The following is a 21,853-nucleotide window of genomic DNA, read 5'->3' as shown; positions in this document are numbered from 1 at the left end:
TTTTACCAGTTGCCTAATTCGTAGGAATGACCTACCCCTCACCCCGCCCCTAAACCTATACCCATCATGGGGGTTTAGACAAATTAGCCACCTTTTACTCTGGTGAATTGAATTGGTCGTGAGATAGCGTTGTTCCATTCATACTCAAAAGCAATTCTGCATCCTGTTTGCTACCTCGATTCAAATTTAAGTTCAATTTAAAATTCATTCAGTGTGGAATGTTGCACAAGCCTTGATATCATGAAATGTCTAATGAAACGGCCCTTCTGTTAATGAGTCGCGCACATTTCCACGTACAACCCAGCAGAGCCCTCCGACCATACGGTGGAACACGGTTCCTCATGTCATGTTCTGCCGTGAGACTCATGAACAGAGAGCAGTCCATCTGGAGAGCTCATCCTCAGCCATTGTTCTCAGGATCAGTAATCAGGCCTCCGTCGCTCCTAATAGCTCTCGCTGACAACCGAGAGAAGATCCACCAACACGTGTTACAGCTTCAGCCTGCGTCTAAAGGCCGCTGAAAAGGTCACCGCCATCGGCTGCGTCAGCTTCAGGGAACGTCTCGAGAACAGTTGCTGAGAGTACCGGACAATGGTTGGCGTTTAGGAAAATGCTTTAGCTCTTGCGGCCATTGATTAACTAAGCAATGAATCAAACATCTGAGGACATGGAACACAATCATGAAGCGAATGTAACTGATTACTAACCGCAGATACTTTCTGTATGATAAATGCTTGAACAGCTTTGCCAATATTTCAATTCACTGCAGGCAACATTAGTGGAGGTATAAAGATGATGAGAAAAAGAATACAGCAGACAGGAAGAGAAGCCTTGGGCTACAAATACATTAGCACAGCAAGCACAAATCGACTGAGACCACCACAGCCAGCAAATAATGCAAAAAGCCTGCAAGTAATGACAAGTGACTCAACTATCTTGAGTTTACCTCTGACAAGTCTTACTTTTTAAGTGCACACTTTAATAAGATTATTGTGTTTTGACACACAAAAAAACTGCTTTTTGTGGTTTGTTTTGTCCCATCAGTCTTATTTGTTGTCTGTGATTTACTATTGTAGTCGCTGAACATTTGTTATGTATGTCGGCACTGTTGTTCTTTTACTCCATTACCTCTCCGCATAACATGTAATTACCATTACATCAACTTTGAGTCCTTGAATATTGTACACCTTTTTACACCAATTTTGTAAGGCACTAGACGTATAAATCCAATGTTTTCCCATGTTAGAACAATTAGAAATGTTTGACAGACTATTATCTATTATCTAAAACACATCAAATGTCTCTATAACTAAGCCCTTAAAAGGAGATCTTTGGCCTGTCCCACCCCAGACGTCTTGCCCTTCTCAACTACAATTGAAACAATGGTTTAATAATTTTTTACAGTGTCCTTGTTACATATGTTACATGTACTTACAACAGCAATAACAGTAAATTATCCATAACTACATGCAGGTACATGTTGTTAATTAACATTAATCAGTACTTTAATATATAATCACAATGACACTTTAAAATAAAGTGTAACCCAAGTTTCATATGTCAGATAAAAAATATCAATAATAAATTGCACTTCTTAATTTTATTTACCAATAGCAATAATGAATTGTCATTGAATGAATGTCATTTCTTAATTTATACACAAATTCTAGTGCTGACACATAAAACAGCTCATATAATTGGTTTAGCTGGACCTCATGAGGGTTGATGATCACCTCAAGCACCTCATTTCATTAATATCTGTTTAAAATAAAGAGTTTTGGGCTCTATTTTAGTCGTTTATTCATGGAAAGTCTATTCTACTCTTGGTTGTGAAAAATACAGTAAACCAGTAAGTGAAAGATTGTTACAATTTAAAGTATCTGTTTTTCATTTGAATATATTTTAAAATTAAACATTTTCTTGGAGAATTTTCAGCATCATTACTCCAGTCTTCAGTGTCACATGATCCTTCAGAAATCATTCTAATCTGCTGATTTGCTTCTCAAGAAACATTTCTGAGCATTATCAATGAAGGTATTTTTGAGCAAAACCATGATTCTTTGATGAATATAGTGTCTTCACTGTCACTTTTGATCAATTTAATGCATCATTGATTAATAAAAGTAGAAATTTCGTTTAAAAAAAAGTCTTACCGACCCCAAACTTGTGAATGGTAGTGTATATAGTTCAAATATAATCCAAATTAAAACACAGTATTGATCAGATTCATAGCTCGACCTTTACAGGCCTGTGCGCTATAGAGACGACTATGAAGGGAAAGCAATGAGAGTGAGATGGAGTGAACAAGGTATGAAGCACATAATGAGACCATATCCTCTATGGATGTTATCCGGTTGGATGCGCCGGGCCCGACCGGCATATAGAGGCGATCTGTTCTCCATGATGATACCATCAGTGCTCCTGTAATTATAAGAGCTACTGTACTGTGACCCACATTCACCCCCTCACAATCCACACTCTATTTAATCACATGAGAGCCGGAGGGGAGGGGGGGGGTCTGATTGGCTGCTTTGATAACCTGTGGGCCACGGGGAACCAATGAGTTCAGTCGGAGGAAGACGGTGATACGCATCCAGCGATGAGGGCTGTTCAGAAACATGAATAGAAAATCTCCTCTTGCTCGCTCTGATAAAGCCAGTGACTTTGAATTACGGCGAAAGCGTGGGACGGCGCTTCTGAGCTTCTTCCGTCCTTGACAAACCAGCTTATATCTCGCCCCTCTCAGGTGTTTTCACACAACACAATTTCAGTCAAGGGTCAAGTTCACTCACTTGCCACGCCAGCGGCATAAACACGCTAACGGTTTCCAAAGCACAACGAGGACTGGAATCAATACGTCAAGAGTGTCTGTTGTGCAGCATTAACCAAATGATCAGATTTTACACATCAATCATCATAACCGCTCCTTGAAATCTCTCCAGTGCCGGACACACACCTGCAACTTGCAAACTGAATTCTTTGTTAATGTGCCATGGTGATACATTTCATTAGCCTGTTGGGGGAAAATGTTTATTGTGATGACCAGTAGTAGTGTTTGCCAAGCCAAGCATCCTCATAAGGTTAGGGGTTTAACAACTCCTATCTCATCCTGTACTATTTTGTGGGACATAAATGATACCTTGCTTATGCAGCTATAGTAAAAAACCACACCGAACACCTGCAACACTCTAGCAAGATTAGTGCTATTTTAGTGTTGTATGTATTGTATGTATTACGGTATATATCACTTACTTACTATATACATTAATATATATATGAACTATTTTAAAGGTTAATATACACTAAGCAATTTTTGTCCCTCTAAAAAAAAAACAAAAAAAAAAACTGCATTTTGTGGAAGAACATTGTTTTGGTTGTGCTTTGGCTCTGTGTGACTGTGTGAATATGGGTATCCTGCTGCTCATAAAACATTCACTATAGGCCTAAGAGATATAACCAGATAGAACCAGTTGGAAAGGATCTCAAGCTGACTAGCTGAAGACGTTACTGTAGCTTTAGCTATTAATAGACACACTTGAAAATAAATTCCAGAACAGTGCTACAGCAACCATAATGAAATGACCCTTCACAATAGATAATGCTTTACAGTCAACTCTGTTAGAGAGCTACATATGGCAATTTATAAAATACCTCTCTCACCTGTTGAGTAATAATAACGCTTTTACTACATTTTAAATCCCTCAGTCTTTGTCATCTCTGAAACGCCAAACCAATGTTGATTCTTGTTTTATTACTAGCTCTGTCATGTTCTCTTTTTGCCAGCAGACTCTCCTCTGTTTGGCGTTTGTTTAAAACATGTGATTCCCCAGAGGTTGGAGATTTAGTTTTCTCACTCGTTGTGACAACTAACCAACCTATACCGCTCCCACACCATACACACGTCAGAGTAGCCGAGCAACTTCTCTCTATTTACGGATATGACGAGACACACGGGCGAGTGACGTATGTACGAAACAAAGAACAAAACAAAAAAACGTTACATAGTGTGCCTTTAACAATAATACCACTGCTTAATTTCAACAGAACACTTTGACATCAGCATAGCAACACTTGAAACCACACACTCTAGCATCGTGGTGGGAAATTTAATTAATAATTATCAACATATTTCATATTACTGCTGTTGCCATTTTATAAAAGAAATGAGCCCCGAGAGGCCATTATAATGATTTTACAGCATTTAAGAGCGTTTTCAGCTTCACGTCACGCCTAATTACACTCCTTTTCAGAGGCAAAATCACTGTAACACTGTCTCTCATTTATTGCTTTAATCCACATACAGTACATTCATGTAGGATTCAATACATTAAATAGTTTACAAACTATTTCATTTAGACAATAAAAGGAGGATGCATCTCAACTTGCCAAGGATAACACAAAGTCTTCTTTTCATTGTGGTCTTTGTAATTATAAAATAATTATTGGCATCTGGCATGTAATAAATAAATAACCAGACAGAAAACACTTTAAACTGCATCATAAAAGAAGTTTGTCTAATACGTTTCTATATATATTTTAATTTATATTACTCTTTCATCAGAGATGAACAGTTTTGTGAATATATAAAACCACTTTTTTTTTGCACTTGTGGACTTTCATAAAAGATAAAGCAAATATTAAATATTTATATTGTTTAATTGATGTAATATACTTTATATAATACAATTTTTCATACAATACAAAAATCATTTTAATCTGTGTTATTAATTTTAAATTTTAAAATTAAGTTTCCAACTTAGTTTTAGTTAGCAATTAACCCTGCACTGTGCACAGAAACTCTGCAGGCGTCCAAAAACTACTTTTAGCTCTTTTCTGAGAGGTAAATGCATTAAAATGGATGTATGTTTTTTGAAAAGAAGACTTTGATGCCAGAATAAGACATACGCTCACCTTTGTGGCCCGTCACAATAAATAAACAGCATACGACGGACTTAATTTGCCGCCTGAATCTTGTTTCACGCAGGCTAAAGCGGTTTGTAATTGAGGTTACGGCCCCACACACAGACGTCACTGACGGCTTCTGCTTCACGCTGGATGTTCCTCACACGTACACGCCACAGCAATTCAACTTGTGTCTTTTTTATTTCAAGGTAATCAGCACAGGAAATGGGTTACGCATTAGCGTTCCTGCAGTGAAATGCTGTAATGCGAAAGCATTTGGATGCAGTGATGTCACAATCTCAGCGTGATTTATTGCAAAATCTTGCAGCGTTGTGTAAACAAGCCAGCTGATTTCTCTCTTTTTTAATTGTTTCTGTTTAGTTTCTGCTAAGAACGTCTTGTAAACCAGGAGGGGAAACGCTGGGTTGCATCAGAGCTCTCTGACTCTGACAGGCTTTCCTGCATTTGAAAGCAGCAGACGTTTACAGTTACAAACGCTGTACCTGTCACCGGGATCAGAGGTTAATTGTCCGGGGACACTGCGGGATGACAGCAACGATCTTCAGCCACAGTTGTGCTTCTTGGAGAACAGACTTGCCAATTCTCTTTGGAAAAGAGGTGACCTTTGCTTCTTGAGGTCTTTATAAAGGTCATCCAATTGGACACGTGGTCCAGTTTGTCAGTTTTGAGGAACTGCTGCGATGCGAGCTATAAAGGATCTAAGAAACATGAATGCCAGATATGCCTTGCTAGATATGCAATTGTTTGAGATTATTAGTGTCCAGTTAAATACTGAGTCACTTTGAATACGGGAGTGGTTCTAGGATGTTTGATCTGACTACAATATTGATAAAAAATTACAAACATCCAAAATGAATAACCCATGTGGGTAAAAAACAATTGTTAAGAACTCATCAGAGCTCTGTTATTAATTATCACTTCACTTGTTATTCTGATATAATGAAATAAATTAATATTTCTAACTGCATTTTAGTAAACTGCATTTACTAAAACCAAAATATGTGTCGAAATATATATCTAAACCAAAACACATATCTACAATATGTAAACATGCACAGCAGAATAATTAAAAAAGGGAAAACATATATGTTCAAGAATCATTTTGGAATCAGATCGTGACTCTTGGAATGGGATCAAATCAAAAGGTACCTAAACAAACTAAACAGAAATATGTCCATAAGATAAAAATGAATTAATCAAAGCCTGCTGGAGCCAACTAAAAGTGAACTGTAAAGTACATTTGAAAAAACAAGGATATCAACCTTGGCACAGAATGTCTCTGAACATTTTAATTAGGATGTGTGTTATCTGGTGCGCTGCTAACAACTTCATTGCTGTCTGTAAATGAATTATTTAGAGCTTCTACACTTTGGTCAAGAATATTGACAGAAATCATTGTCCTATCAATAAATTAATAAGCTCTGGAGGGGGATGTCATTTCGGCTCATTTAAATGAAATTTTGGTTCATATACAGTATATATATATATATATATATATATATACATTTGAGGTCTAAAATATTGAAAAGTACAAATGCAATGTAATGACAAAAGCAGCCTGAATGCATACATGTGTCACACTGCAACTCACGCAAGAAAGCAAATAACCTTCAAAATCAAGCAATAACTACCTGTATCACATTGAACCCTTTCCTAAGAAAGCATAAATCTGATCATTTGCCAGAAAAATGTTTCAAGAACATATTCATACGTTGGCTGTTATTGATTTAAGTGGCCAGAGATAGCCTACTCAAGGACACCGCACATTCAGAAAGAAGAAACACTGAAAAAAACACACGAGGTCATGAAGCCAGCGTTATCATCGATGAGCCGAAACATTATGACCAAATATGCTGTTGGTCCTCTGTGTGCTTCCAAAACAGCACCGCCCTGCCGTGGCATGGACTCCACAAGAGCCTGGAGGTGTCCTGTGGTTTCTGGCACCAAGACGTCAGCAGCAGATTCCTTCCTGTAGGTTGAGGTGGATTGAACTTGTTGGTCCAGCACATCCCACAGATGCATGATCTCATGTTCCTCAAACCATTCCTGAACAATGCATGCAGTGTGACAGTGTGATTATCCTGCTGAAATAGGCTACTTCTCCCAGAGAACACCATTGTCATGGTCTACAACATTGTATATACGTCCACATGAACTGGGATGAACCAGGGTTTCCAAGCAGAACCCACAATCCATCCTGGTGCATCACTTCCCCGGGTAAACGGTGCACACGTCCACATGATGTATAAGAAAATGGGACTCATCGGACCAGGTGACTTTCTTCTTCTGATGCTCATTGTAGGCGCTTTGGACTAAGGGGTCATCATGCACTCTGATTGGTCTACGGCTACACAGCAGGGTGTTGTGACACATTCCTCCCATAACCATTATCAATTCTGTGTGACTTGTGCCACAGTAGACCTTCCGTTGGCTCGGACCAGACGGGATAGCCTTCGTTGCCCTCGGGCATTAATGAGCCTTGGGCGCCCAACACCCTGTTTGTCCCTCCTCGGACACTGTTGGTAAATTCTCATCACTGCTAACCGAGAGCAATACACAAGCCTTGCCGTTTCAGAGATACTCTGACCCAGTCGCCTTGCCGTAACAATTTGCCGCTTGTCAAAGTCGCTCAGGTCTTTATTTCTGCCCATTTCTCCTGCATCCAACATGTTGATTACGAGAACTGATTGTTTGCTGAGAACTATGAGAACTGATTGTCCCCTGATGGAGTTTTGGTTCATTGCCACTGTCGCCTTTGGCGTTAGGCTTGCTTAGCGGGGGACATTTAGTATTCAACAATAGTATTCATTGACACTATTATATAAGAACTGAACTGAGCTGGACGATGACATCACTTTTTTCTCCCGAGCAGCTATATATATAAATGACCTGAATTAATAACTGTTTTAGAACAAAAATGAACCATCACTGAACTTACTTAAGCTGGACTGTGACGCTATTTTCTTCTAGATCTGCTGTACAGCAGGAACAAACTTTGTTGCATTATTTTCCTGTTATCACTATAAAGCTGCTTTGAAACAATCTGTATTGTAAAAAGCGCTACATATAAATAAAGGTGACTTGACTTCACTTAACTTACCATCTAATCTACCCAGACCTTAATATGTGGCCTTGTTCGGAGATGATCAATGATAGATGCTTTGCCCGTGACTCGTCATAATGTTTTGGCTCATCAGTGTACTAAAACTAAAATCTGCTTTTTAGTTTTGTTTGCAGTACGCATCAGATGTTCATGCCATCTGACATTACCTGCTCTTAAAGGGCCGGTACGATCAGCCCAAACAGATATGACTAGTAATCTCTCTGACCTCACCGATTTGTGATGTGGCTCTTCTAGGCTTCCAGTGGCGTGTGCAAACACTGTATCGGTTCTCAATCTCGCTCTATCACTGCAGAGGGCACCTTGAGCCTCCATCAGGAGAACTCTGCACAGCACTCGGACTTAATTGGATTTGTGCATCACACACAAATTGTGACATTACAACTCGACGGCGGAGTAGGTCATCCGCCAATTACCAAAGCTCACGGCGTGAGCCGTCGCGGCCACAGAAGCTCGCCTAAGACTTCATTACCGGCCCGGAGCTTCCCTTTTCATTATGTGCTGAATGAAGCGTTGCTTACCATACACCAAACGTGCTGCTGTTCGACTCAGAGGACGGGGAAAAGAACAGCCTGGGACTGTGCGGTGTCTTTAATGAGTCTCAGAAATCTTTCAATGCTGCATGCCTGCATCTATCTATCTATCTATCTATCTATCTATCTATCTATCCATCTATCCATCTATCCATCCATCCATCCATCCATCCATCCATCCATCCATCCATCCATCCATCCATCCATCCATCCATCCATCCATCCATCCATCTATATTTACATAATGCATATATTTATCATGTACATGAGGGAGGGTCAGACTACCATTCTTACATTCTTCAACCATGTTGTGCTACAAATTAATTTAGTCATCTCAACATGAGTTGCATTGATTTGATCAACCAAGGCTGCATTGATTTGATCAAAAATACAGTAAAAAACTAAATAATGTGAAGTATTATTACATATTAACATGCTGTTTAATATGTAGAAAGTTCACAAGAATAACATTTATTTAATTATAAATGTCTCTACTGTAGTTTTCAATCAATTTATTGCATCCTTGCTGTATAAACAATTAACTTCCAAAAATGTACTGACACCAAACTTTTGAATGGTACTGTATATTCACTTCTCATAAAGAAAAACTACCACACAATCACACATAAAATCCTACACAAATGTAAACATGCCATTTAAGTAAATTCAAGCACTTGAGTAGGTCAACCAGAATCAAATCAGAGAATAATTTTATGCCAGAAAGTAGCAATTCAAAGTACTATTAAAATGTTTGAATGTTTTATGAGTATTTTTAAACGTATATTCAGTTCTGACTTGTAATGAGCAAATACTCCACTACAGACCTGATCTCCAGAACCACACAGACTTCATAAAAACAGTACAATCTAATATGGCGTGACAACCTGCATATCTCCTGGAGAAAATTGTGGATATTCTAAATCTTTCCTGCGGTTTTGTTGTCTCACCCCCTGTTTCTCAAGCACAAGCCGTACTTCCGTCAGCTTTCCACAGCTCGAGGGGCCGAAGGAAAGCAGGAAGAAACAAGAGAAATGAGTTGCCTGCCGGTGCAACTTGGAAATCTCCCAAACCATCAGCGAGTCATTTATCTGGCTGATGGTACAGTCTCGCTCAGACATCCATTACTTCCACCAACCTAATACCCTCCTTGGGTGTAGCCGAAATATATCCCTGTCAACGCACACATGACTGGAGACGTGACCCCGGGACGCCACGGCTGCTCTGGGGTCAGTGAATATTCAGGGCACAGACCTCTGTGAATGAGCTTGAGGTCCACCTTTGACAGAATACTGGAGCATGATACGTTAAATGAAGCATTTGATCAGATTTTAGTCATTTTTTATGAAGTAAATTCCTCATTATTATTGAAGCAGAAGCTAAAAGTTCCCACTTAACCTCAGGCAATTAAAACTCAAGAAATGTGGCTTTCTGTGCTTAATGTGAAACGTACACTGATGAAAGTTTCATGCCGTAAAGTCACTGGGTGTTTTTGAGTTTGTTTAGAAGTTAGAAAGTTTAGTTGCTGGATCTGGATCCAAGTTTGTGAGGCTCGTGGATTCGAGTCTTATTAAACGAGTTTCACAAGAACTATTAATGTTTTAAAGTCCACCAAAATCCTTGAGCACAATTCTTTGAGTGTTTTAATGTCTACAGTATGAGAAGTATTCGCTGTTTATTATCCTGGATGAAAGGAAACTTTGACCACAAAGTCAACAAGAACGTTCAATATCATTGCTGTTGTTTGTGCCGTGATTTATAAGAGCCTTGAATCAGAATCAGTATGCTAATATGGACAATAGATAAATTAAATGAAAACAACAAACAAATACATTTACAAAATTATAAATATGTATAAAACTAATAAAAATACAATATATTATTTCTCTTCTGCGCACCAAGTCTGCATTTATTAACAGTAAAAACTTGAATTTAAAATAACTTTTAAATACATTTTTATATATTTTAAAATGTGATTTATTCCTGTGATCAAGGCTGAATTTCCAGCATCATTACTCCACTCTTCAGTGTGTCACATGATCCTTCAGAAATCATTCTAATATGCTGATTTGATGCTCAAGAAACATTTCTGATTATTATCAATGTTAAAAACGGCTGTGCTGCTTAATATTTTTGGGGAAATTGTGATACTTTGTTTTTCAAGATTCTTTGATGAATAGAAAGTTCAAACATTAAGAACAACATTTATTTGAAACCTTAGAACATTACAATGTCTTTACTGTCACTTTTGATCATTTTAATGCATCCTTTCTGAATAAAAGTATCTTTAAAAATAAAATCTCACTGACCCCAAACTTTCAAACAGTAGCGTATATCAAATAAACGCTGTTATTTTGTATTTTCCTTTGTAATTTCTATAAAGCGCTATAAAAATACAAATGCGAACAACTGCATTGAATCCACAACTAAAACGTTCTTTGTAATTTAGAATCTCACTTAAAGGAATAGTTCACTAATCTTTTTTTTTTAATTCTGTCATCATTTGATAAAAAAATGTACTCACCCTCAAGTTGTTCCAAACCTGTATAAGTTTCTTTATTCTGCTGAACACAAAGGAAGATAGTTTGAAGAATGTCGGTAATCAAACAGTTGATGGACCCCATTGACTTCCATAGTATTTTTTTTCCTATAATGGAAGTCGAGGGGGTCCATCAACTCTCTGGTTACCAACATTCTTCAAAATATCTTCCTTTGAATTCATACAGGTTTGAAACAACTTGAGGGTGAGTAAATAATGACAGAAGTTTCCTTTAAGTTGGCCTAATACTCCTCCAATCAAAATCTAATGAAACCTAAAAGTTCCTCTTTAGGGAAGCAGTGCAAACATATTCCATAAGAGGTCCAGATTCTTCTCATTAGATACCACTAGGACTAAATATGCCCCTTTCTGAGATGATGGAAGAAGATGAAGCTTTTTCTGGCCACGAGCTCAGTGAAGTGAGTCGGATGGAGCGAGCCGTCCCGCTGAGCGAGCCGCTCCAGGAGTCTGGCTATCGAACGCTGCCCGCGGTCACGCTTGTGGAGCCGGTGCTGAGAAGGAACGGGAGCCGAGAGGTTTGTAATTAGAGAAGGGGTTTAGGGAGTTTTGGCTCCTCTTCATACTCATTTTCCAAACCAGCAGAAGGAACGAGAGGTAGGGGATGGGCCTTTAACTAGCAGGGTAGATAAAGTTGGAGGAAGGGGGAGCGGGCGCAGCGGGTGATGGCGCTCTGAAGATTCGTAATCCCATCGCGTGCTGGATTATCACAGCGGGGTGTGAGGAACGCCCATCACACCCCCCTACAGCCATCATTACGTGCACACACACTCTCACACACCAGCGGCTGATTTCAACTTTTCCATTAAGGTGCAATACTTGCCCCCTGGAATTGATTTTCTTTTCTTTTTTCTTCATAAGGGTGATTTTATAATTACCTTATTAAATGCATCTCTGTTGTCTTGCATGACAAATACTTATATTGAAACAATTATTTCTGTAACACATAAAGTTTCATTAGTTAACATTAGTTAATGTATTAACTAACATGAACTAACCATGAGAAATACATTTGTTACTGTATTTGTTCATCTTTGTTAATGTTAGTTAATAAAAATACAGCTGTACATTGTTTGTTCATGTTTCTTCACAAGTTCATTAACTAATGGTAACAAATACAACTTTTGATTTGAATAATGTATTAGCAAATGTTGAAATTAACATTAACAAAGATTAATAAATGCTGTAGAAGTGCAGCTAATTAGTTATTAGTTCATGTTAACTAATGAAACCTTATTGTGAAGTGTTACATTATTTCAATTAATCATAATACTTACTAACTAAATAACTTTTTATCAACATCAACAAAAAACATATATACTGCAAAGGTGGAACAGAAGCTGAATCTGACATGGCATTATTATTTACACAGACAGTTAAATAAGCTGGCACATGTATTTTTAGACAACAATTCCATGAAGTAAAAAAACGCATTACACGGTAGGGCTGCAAAATTATGATAAAAATCATTGTCAATTATGCTCTTGATACTGTAATAATGATTACAAATGCAGATTCACAGAATACATGTTTGGGGAAACAGCATGTCATATTCTGGCTACACATATAAAAATCAAGACTTCACATTTGTTGTAGCAGCTTGACAGGTCAGGACTCCTCTGCGCCACTTTTTAACGCAAAGGGTACTTCATTGCTTTCAATGAGAATGAGAATTTAAACATCATTTAAATCATTTTATTTCCATTTATTTGTTTATTTACACTATTTAGACATATTTGAGCATGTAACCCAACCCCTAAACCTAGCCATTTGTAGATTAAATAATATAAAACAGAGGATATAACAGGCAGATAAGACTACAATCACAATTTATTCAAAAAGTACAAATATTCCAAGTGTTTCAAGGCCAAACGATTGATTTGTGTGAGGAACAGAAAAGCATTCCCCACCGTAAAGCTCAGATCCTGAACACACATTCAAAAGCTGCCACCTGAAGAAGCATTGCGTCAGCTTTCGCTGTGAAATAGCACTGGCTCTCATGTGTCTTGTAAACGACTGCGTCATGCTCAGGTGTACAGACAGAGCGGGATGTTTTTCAGCGATTAAAACCTTAACCCTCTCGGGTCTGAGGGTGTTTTTGGGCCAGTTTTTGACATGCCATGACATTTGTGCTTTTACACATATCATTACACTGTATTCAGCACAAACAATAGAATGTGAGCAACATGTATGCACATGCTTGTATTTTTGAGAAAATAAAGTTTATGCGTGGTTATTCCACTCTTTTCATCACATAAATATATCAATCGTATGGCTTCCGAAGACTTGGAATGCAACACGAGTGCTTTTTATACAGTTTTTTGGGTCAGTTTTTGCAATAAATTTGATTGACCTGTTATGTGTTTTATATTGTTGAGAAGTGGAAAGGTTTAGGGTAGGGAAATGTCTATGAAAGTATAAATATTTATAAAATCATTTCTACTTAACTGCACCTTGATCTGACGTATATGACAAACAACTGAACACAATGAAGTGCACGTCGAAAAATAAAGCGTTAAAAAAGTGATGCCAAGGAGTCCTGACCAAACGTAAATATGTGACGAGTTGGGAGTGAGAACGTGTTGCACTTTCTATAATTAATTTACAGTTTGAATACCCATTTTGTTTTTCATGCTGCCAAGACAACAAATGTGAAGTCTTGATGCGAAAAAAAGCAATAAAGGTAGCACTTTATTTTACAGTCGTTTTGCATGTACATTGTATGTACTTATTATATAACTAGGTAATAACCCTGAACCTACCCCTAAACCTAACCCATGTAGATACCTTATATTACCCAGTATTTTCTTAGGCAAGTACACTGCGAGTACACATAAGTGCATGGTGACTTATCTAAAAGCCTCTGATTGGCCATTGCATTCATAAGCTTAACAGAAATATGCATAATTGGTTATAGTGCTCAACACTGTGAAAAATACATCCACAAATTTGTAAGCTGCAATCAACATTTTTCATTTCAATTTCACATCTCACTCTAATTGCGACAGCTGTAATAGTTTTAGTTTAATTATGCAGGGGCATTTTTTCCCACTTATGTTGAATTTAAGGGGCATTTTTGTTCATTTTTCCCCCAAAGCAACCGTTCATTTCTGACCCGTAGCTAAAATGAAACGAGCAGCTACCATCAGAAAACAGGTGGAAAGGGTTCAAAATGTGTCCAAGGTCTACTCTGCATCCATTTGTGTGGAATAGTGTTTCTAACCTCACACTGTGTGTGTGCTCAGTAGGGTGCACTGAAGGGCCTGACAGCTTCTTCAGGTTACAGGACAATAGGAACAGGATTACTGTCAAAGCGTTTCTGTGGAAGGATGCTGAATATCGGCCGGGACAGGCTGGAAGTGAATGGACCCTCAGGGGGGCATCTCTCATCTCAGAGCATAACGCTTTTCTGGGCCCAGGCGACCGTGAGATAGGGCCGTGAGGCACTGGCTTTTCCTGGCCATCCATTCATTTGTCACACCTATGATGGTGTCTAATGGAGTACAGCCTCACTGTATATTTATCATGGGACTACCATTGAAGAGTCTCTCTGAAAAAACAACACTTCTCACTGGGAAAAGAATCTGCACATGCACACTAACTTATTTTTGCATATAATATGCAAAAACTCCTATGTTTATGTGTTAAAATGTCTCAAATCCTTGAAGCAAATTAAATGTTCATTAGAAACAACAACGCATACGCTATTACGACTTTAGAGCATGGATCTTTATATCTGCCAGTGCTGTGAGAAAAAATACACTTATATTCAAGATACAATCTATTAAAACCAGTATTAATATCTTATGCAGTTTTATTTTTCAAGTATTTTGTTTTAAGGATTTTTTTATATACTGGCAAAGTCAAATAAGACAAATTAACAACTCACTAAGATCTAGTTGTAAAACCCAATATTTTATATTTCCAGGATGCATAATCCGAGTTGTGATCCGATCAACTTTATAATAAAGTGTATAAATAAATGTTTTTGTGTCTGTGTACATATATAACCAATAAATAAACGCATAAACAGAATTATTAATATTTACAACAATAAATATAATTGTTTATATTGTTGACATGTCCTGCAGTGTGACGTGCTACTGTATACTCCATTAAAAACTATTACACAGTTTTGCTAATCATTCTATAATCATTATGAATGCAGTCGAATTATCTCATATTCATTTAGAAACTATATTAAGTAATTGCACTTTAAAAATGAATTTATCACACTTCAGGGGAATTTTAAATGAGCTAGTGAAGGATAAAAGGATAGAGAAAAATGGCGAACAGTTAAAGTAACCTGAAATATTTATTATTTTAATATAAAAAGTTGATTTTAATATGAAATCTGTAGGATATAATGGGAGTGGAGGGAGGCGGAGGGATTCATCTAATTTCTATGAATTAAAAAGATTTAAAAAGCAAACAAAAGAACCACAAGGGCTTAAACCACACAAACCAAGCAATAATGCGAAGCCTCAGCTGTACAAACAACGGCGGAAATCAAGAAGCAGAGGTTCATTTTAATAGTGTTAAAAACGAGTCGAGCGCATGAGGTCATGCTTCACGCTCCGATCTCTGCTCTAATGCTCTGTGTTGTTGCACTCATTATCTGAATGAACTCAGCAATTATATGAAATATTCCACAGCCATTTCGCTGTATTATCTATATGAGCTCATTAAACAGAAAATGGAGTTTATAAGGGGAAGCATTGCTTTCATTTGTTTTGGAATAGCAATCAACTCCACTTAACAGTTTTCCTGTGGACAAACAAAAAGCAAAAATTAAATCTAAACACACTGTTTCATGGCAACAACACACTGTGGTGGGGAAAACACAGTAGCGTGACCCTGGGACAGAAGCCGCCTGATGGGTGATAGAAATGAAGCGAACAGTCGCCGTGAGAGAGGGCTTACTGAAGACACGCTTCTAAGCGTGAATGATTTCATGGCTGAGCGCATGAAAACGTACCGTAAGACAGATGGTGGGACACAAACAAGGCCGGTTGGAGATTGAAGGAGGGCGAAAAAGATGGAACTAGACTCTGTAAACTATATTTTTCATCAAAGATGAGCTTTTGGATGGTTCATGTGGGGAACAGAGTTATGATTTACACAAGTATATATTACACACACACACACACACACTTATAACTAATATATATATAATAGTTATAATTTAATAAAATGTATTATATATATATATATTATATATATATACACACACACACATTTCTATTCATTTTATTATAAATAATTTATTGTAGTTATAATGATTATTATAATTATCAATATAAATACATAATAAAATATTAATATATATTTTTTTTCATCAATATGATATTAATATATAAATGTCAACATTAATTTTAGATTAACATAAAATGTAATGAAATAAATGTTTATTGTAAATTATTAATTGTAATTATTAATGATAATAAAACAATATACATTTAAATATGTAATAAAAATACTAATATATGAATGTAAAATTAATATAAATATTAACTCTTTCCCCGCCATTGATGGAATTTTCACTCTTATAAGGTAGGGGGTGCTATGCCACATCTTCTGAAAGAGCACACGCTCTTGATCTGATCAAAACACACGCGAAAAAGCAGGAACAAGCAATAGCATACAGTAGGCTATGTAAGCAGATGCATATGTAAAATAACGAGATCATCAACATTAAACAGCATGTTACTGAATGAAATGTCGACCCAGGACGAGCTACAGGACTGTGAAGCTTTGGTTGTGTTGATGGACTCGATCTACTCCATCTATGTTCAGATCATCGTTCTGAATCCAATCTGCATGTAGTCTTTGACAAAAACACAATTTTTCTCAGCTCTTAGCTCAAAATGTTGCTTTTTTAGGAAAAATGCATGAAGCTAGAATAAAACGTATGTTCCGTTCTCTCTTTTGAGATATTGCATGTTCAGATATCCATACAACAAAATATAAAATGATCAAAAACGCAGGTAGTGGAAGGTAGTGAAAGAGTTAAATATGTTAAATATAACAGTGAAATTACTGTACTTACATATTAAATACATAAAACGAATAATGAATAAATTGTAATTGATGATTATTTAGGATGATCAATTAGTTGTCTCAGCAGCACCCAACATCAAAATATCATTAAACAGCCCTCAGCACATTATTACAGCAGCACAGCATCTCTTTCAAACACACACCGTCCACATCTCAGTCATAACCTCGGTGTTAGTTCAGCACTGACACGCCGTAAATGACTCCATGACAGGGAAGTAAAATGAGGTGGCGCGTGGAGAGCGTTCACTCGTCTGGGAGAGACGCTAATACTTCCGAGTCGGTCTGTGCTGATCCCAGCGCTCGCTCAGACGCTGACATGTGCAGGAGTGTCGCACAGACCCCGTAACAACAACAACAACAAAACACTCGTATGTACACTTGTACAAACTCAAATCAAATATTCAAGGTGTTTGAGGTTGTTAAAACCCAAATATCATGCTATTTGCTTGTGCCTATGGCTAGTAGTTCAGCTAAACTCGCATGCCTGGTGTCAATAATGAGTAGATAATGGTGAGGAGATGGTTTACGATATCGATTTCATATGCAGCACGTACAGGTTGAACTTCTCCGCTGGGTGAGGGATGCTCATCAGCTTAACTAAGTATACATACACGTCCTGCTCAAGCTGCACACAGGAACATGTACGATTTCTATAAGATGATCATATACAGCTCATTTCTGGTGGGGAAAGGGAAAGGCCTTGGTTATTAAGTTCATAGGTGTCAGGGGGGGAGTTGCTGCATCATAATTTGATGGACGCTACTGAAAAGAAATATCAAATTATAGGTTTTCATTTTGCCAGACTGATAGGGACTCCTGAGCTCCTTTCAGGCTAGTAATGAGCTGCGGCGGGCTCCTTTAATACAGCCCATAATGTTTTTTTGATTGCCCCATTTAATCTTGCCCTCGTGTGCCGCCCACAACTGGAGCATCAGACCATTTCGCAGTCCCGCTCCAAGAGGTTAAACACATTCGCATAAGGAGATATAAGGAGAGAAATGTATCTGTCCCCATAATGCAGTGCCAATTGATCAAGGTTTTGCTGCGCTCAATTCACGTCGGAAAGATCGTATTTTAGGAGCTCAGCACACACATGCGGCAACATCAAGTCATAATAAGTGGGAAACTTTGGATTTTCTTCAGGCCAGACTTTCCGAGTGTTAATTAAGGAAACACTGTGGAAGCAAAGTGATATCGATCACAAGTTGTAATTATGAATGCTGACAGCACAATTGATTTAGTACGCATTTTATGTATTGCTATTGAGGAACAGCAAGAAAGCTTGCTGGAAAAATACAACTTACTCAGCTGGTTCATAAGTAGGCTTGTTTGACTATTTCCCAGCATTCTCTGTAGCAGCACCAGAATGATATAGAGTACAGATAAAAAGATCAGTTAAAGGTGCAGTAAGCAATTTCTGCTTAACATTTTGTTTCGATTGTGTTTCACAAAACAAAGATATGCTGTCTTTTGCATGAATATTCTCATATGTTATCTTTGCTTGTTTGCTCACTTGCATTATTATTATTATAGACCTGGAATATCTAAACCTCCTAAACACGAGAATGAACCTCATTGGTTCTCGCTCGCCAAGTGAACATACTTGAACTTCCTTTTATCACAAGTGATGTGTGAGTTGATGAATGTTTATTTGTGAATAAAACCCTAAATTTTATCTGTTCATCATATAAAGCGATCGAGTCTCTTCAGAAAATTTTGGACATATGGTTTTACGATCTCTTTATAAACTTTTTGAAGCGTCATATTGCGTAGACATGTTGCGTAGACTCTCAGTGGAGGGACAGAAATCTCTCAGATTTCATCAAAAAGATCTTCTTTTGTGTTTTGAAGATGAATCAACATTTTATAAGTTTGGAGTGACATAAGGGTGAGTAATTAATGACAGAATTAAATTTTTTGGGTGAACTATCCCTTTAATCACATTTGTAAATTATTAGTTACTTGGATTATCGTGTTATTTAGGAAGAAAAAATACAAAACTGCTCCTTGTTTCGCTCAAATGTGAATCGCATGCAACAGACCAAATGATCCACCTATAGAAGTAAGGAAGTATAGAAGGATAGATGCTTGCTAGTATACAGCTTTGAGTTTAAACTTGCAGTATGAATCATCTGAGAAACCATCCCGATGCATCTGTGAATGTATTTCCCCCCAGCTAGTTAACTGCAGAACAAATTACCTTTCCACATGGTCCAAGTTTCCAGCCACCCCGAGTCCTCCAATAGCGTAGAGTTTGCCATCATACACCAAGCTGTTGTGCCTGCAGCGAGAGACAGTCATACGGGACACCAGGTTCCAGTTGTCCAGAAGTGACATGTAGCACCACACATCTGCCACTGTCACCCCTGACTCTGTACCACCTGGAAACAAGACGACACACCATCATGACTTGACATTGCACAAAGTCAATGTTGAAAATGCTCGGAAAAAAACTGGGGCATAAATTTACGCTCATCTAAACTGTTTACCGATGCAAAGCAGTCACCAACGTTTGTAATACGATCTGAGGAACTAGAAGCTGGACAGAAACGTGACCTTCAAGTGATAAAGGATTTGTCGGATTTATCTGGCATGGAAACCAATAGCTGTTTTGATATAGCGAGGCCGGTAGAATCCGGTGATTAATGTACGCCGCAACGCCAATTCTTCATCAGATCATTGCAAGAAACAGCCCGCGTCTGGGAAGTGACCACAGATTCTGCAAGCGCTTGATATACGACCTTCTCTCCAAAATCTGACGTACCTGACAGATAAATATTGTCCCCGGCGGAGATGACGCTGAAGAACTCGCGGTCGTAAAACGGGAGGCTGGCCAGAGGATACCATTTGCTGTTCTGCGGGTTGAAGCAGGTGACAGCCGTCAGGGAGCGCTGGTTCATGCCCACCGCCTGCCTTCCTCCGACCAGCACGATCACCTCTGCTACACCTGCGGGTTAGACAGAGGATACAAACATATGAGAGCTTGATGGCCCCGGCGGAGGCGCTGGCGGTGTGTTGAAATAGAGAGCCTGACAAAGGCTGGGAGTGCAGTTATTCTTCATGGCCGGTTGATGGACTGCAGGGACCCCCAAAGAAGATTGCTGCTCCTCTACGCCGTTTCTCAGAGCAGAAAACTTAGGTGAAAATCGAAAACCCAGAGAGCTTAAGTACAGTATCTATCTATCTATCTTTCATTTTTTATTTTACTGAGCTTTATACTTAAAACAAGAATAAAACTCATATAAAGAATAAAAAAAAATACAAAAATAGGAAATTACATTTTATATTCAGTGATATATAAATAATAATAAAATGGATTACTCATTTGTATTTCTAAAGTCATTTTTACATATACCATTTTAAATATCCTAAATACAAATGATAAAATAATATTTAAATAATAATAATTTATCTTACTTGACTTAAATGACACACACATATATATATATATATGTGTGTGTGTGTATGTATGTATGTATGTATATTAACCCCTGAGAGAGTGGCAGAAAAATATATTTCATATTCTCTGAAAATCCATTGTATATATATTTTTTTGCTTTAAGTATAGACAAAAACACTTATTCAAAATATTAAGAAAATATGTAAAATAGTGTTCAAAAGTTTGAGGTCAGTAGGATTTTTTTTAATTAAAAAGTTTAATTAATACTTTTATTTAGCATGGAGACATTAAATTGGTCAAAATTTACAGTAAAGACTTTTGCATTGTTACAAAAGATTTCTATTTTAAATAAATGCCGTTGTTTTGTACTTTAAAGTCATGAAATAAATTCTGTTTCCATAAAACATCATATTAGAATGATTTCTGAAGGATCATGTGACACTGAAGACTGGAGTAATGATGCTGAAAATTCAGCACAGGAATAAATTCCATTTTTTAAATATATTTAAAAACAATTGTAATATTATTTCAAAACAATACTGTTTAAAATTGCATTTTTCTTTCAAAAACTTTTTTAAAAATCTTACCAACCCCAAACTTTTGAATGTTAGAACATGTAAAATAAATGAAAAGAATATTACATTAAATTTAAAATATAATACACAATATCATATTATGTAAAAACTGGTATTCAGGTTACCCAACAGCCCACATGAAGAGTCTGTCCATGCATGTGTGTCCAATGAAGAGTGTAAGTGAATTATCAGAGCTTAACTAAACTCATAACCATCTGTTTGGCTGCATGCCCTCAAGTGTCTTACAGCCCAGGGCACATTGGCTTCAGCACTACATGAAATGCATCACGGGCACCTGTGCACTCATCCATGATCCTCTATTCTGCTTCTTTCATTTTTGTGAATTTTTTAGATGAAATATGGCTGTTTAGCACATGCAAATATAACAAATACACAGTTCTAAAACAGACCCTGCTCTAAAATCAGATTAGATGAGCCAGTATATGCACACCTGCGTCCACACATTACATCAAAGTCATAGCATGGTCTCTGATTTCTAACTCGATTAGGAAACCTAAACAGTCTACAGTTAGGCTAATGAATTATTTTACTAGAACTGTTTATTATTGGAAGAAAACAACACTATTACTATTGATCATACAGGTTTTACTCATTCAACTTTGGTGTGTAACTCTCTGTTTAATGAATGATACCTCAAGTCATAGATCATGTTGAGAAAAGGTGTGC

The 21,853-nt window shown here is 37.4% G+C and overlaps 1 protein-coding gene across 1 annotated transcript in view; it reads right to left on the bottom strand.

Annotated features, from left to right (window-relative positions):
- The window catches only part of klhl29 (kelch like family member 29), a 308,679-nt gene that overhangs the window by 7,535 nt on the left and 279,291 nt on the right, over positions 1-21,853 (bottom strand). The window contains exons 10-11 of the mRNA XM_081378916.1: positions 19,956-20,138; positions 19,392-19,572 (exon numbers count right to left, since the gene is read on the bottom strand). Of these exons, the coding sequence (XP_081235042.1) occupies positions 19,392-19,572; positions 19,956-20,138 (364 nt within the window). The remainder of the gene's footprint in view (positions 1-19,391; positions 19,573-19,955; positions 20,139-21,853) is intronic.

Source organism: Scardinius erythrophthalmus, assembly GCF_964197995.2.
Source record: "Scardinius erythrophthalmus genome assembly, chromosome: 11".
NCBI classification, from domain to species: Eukaryota; Metazoa; Chordata; class Actinopteri; order Cypriniformes; family Leuciscidae; genus Scardinius; species Scardinius erythrophthalmus.
The sequence above is the reverse complement of the archived record's forward strand: the minus strand, read 5'-3'. Positions and strand labels throughout refer to the sequence as shown.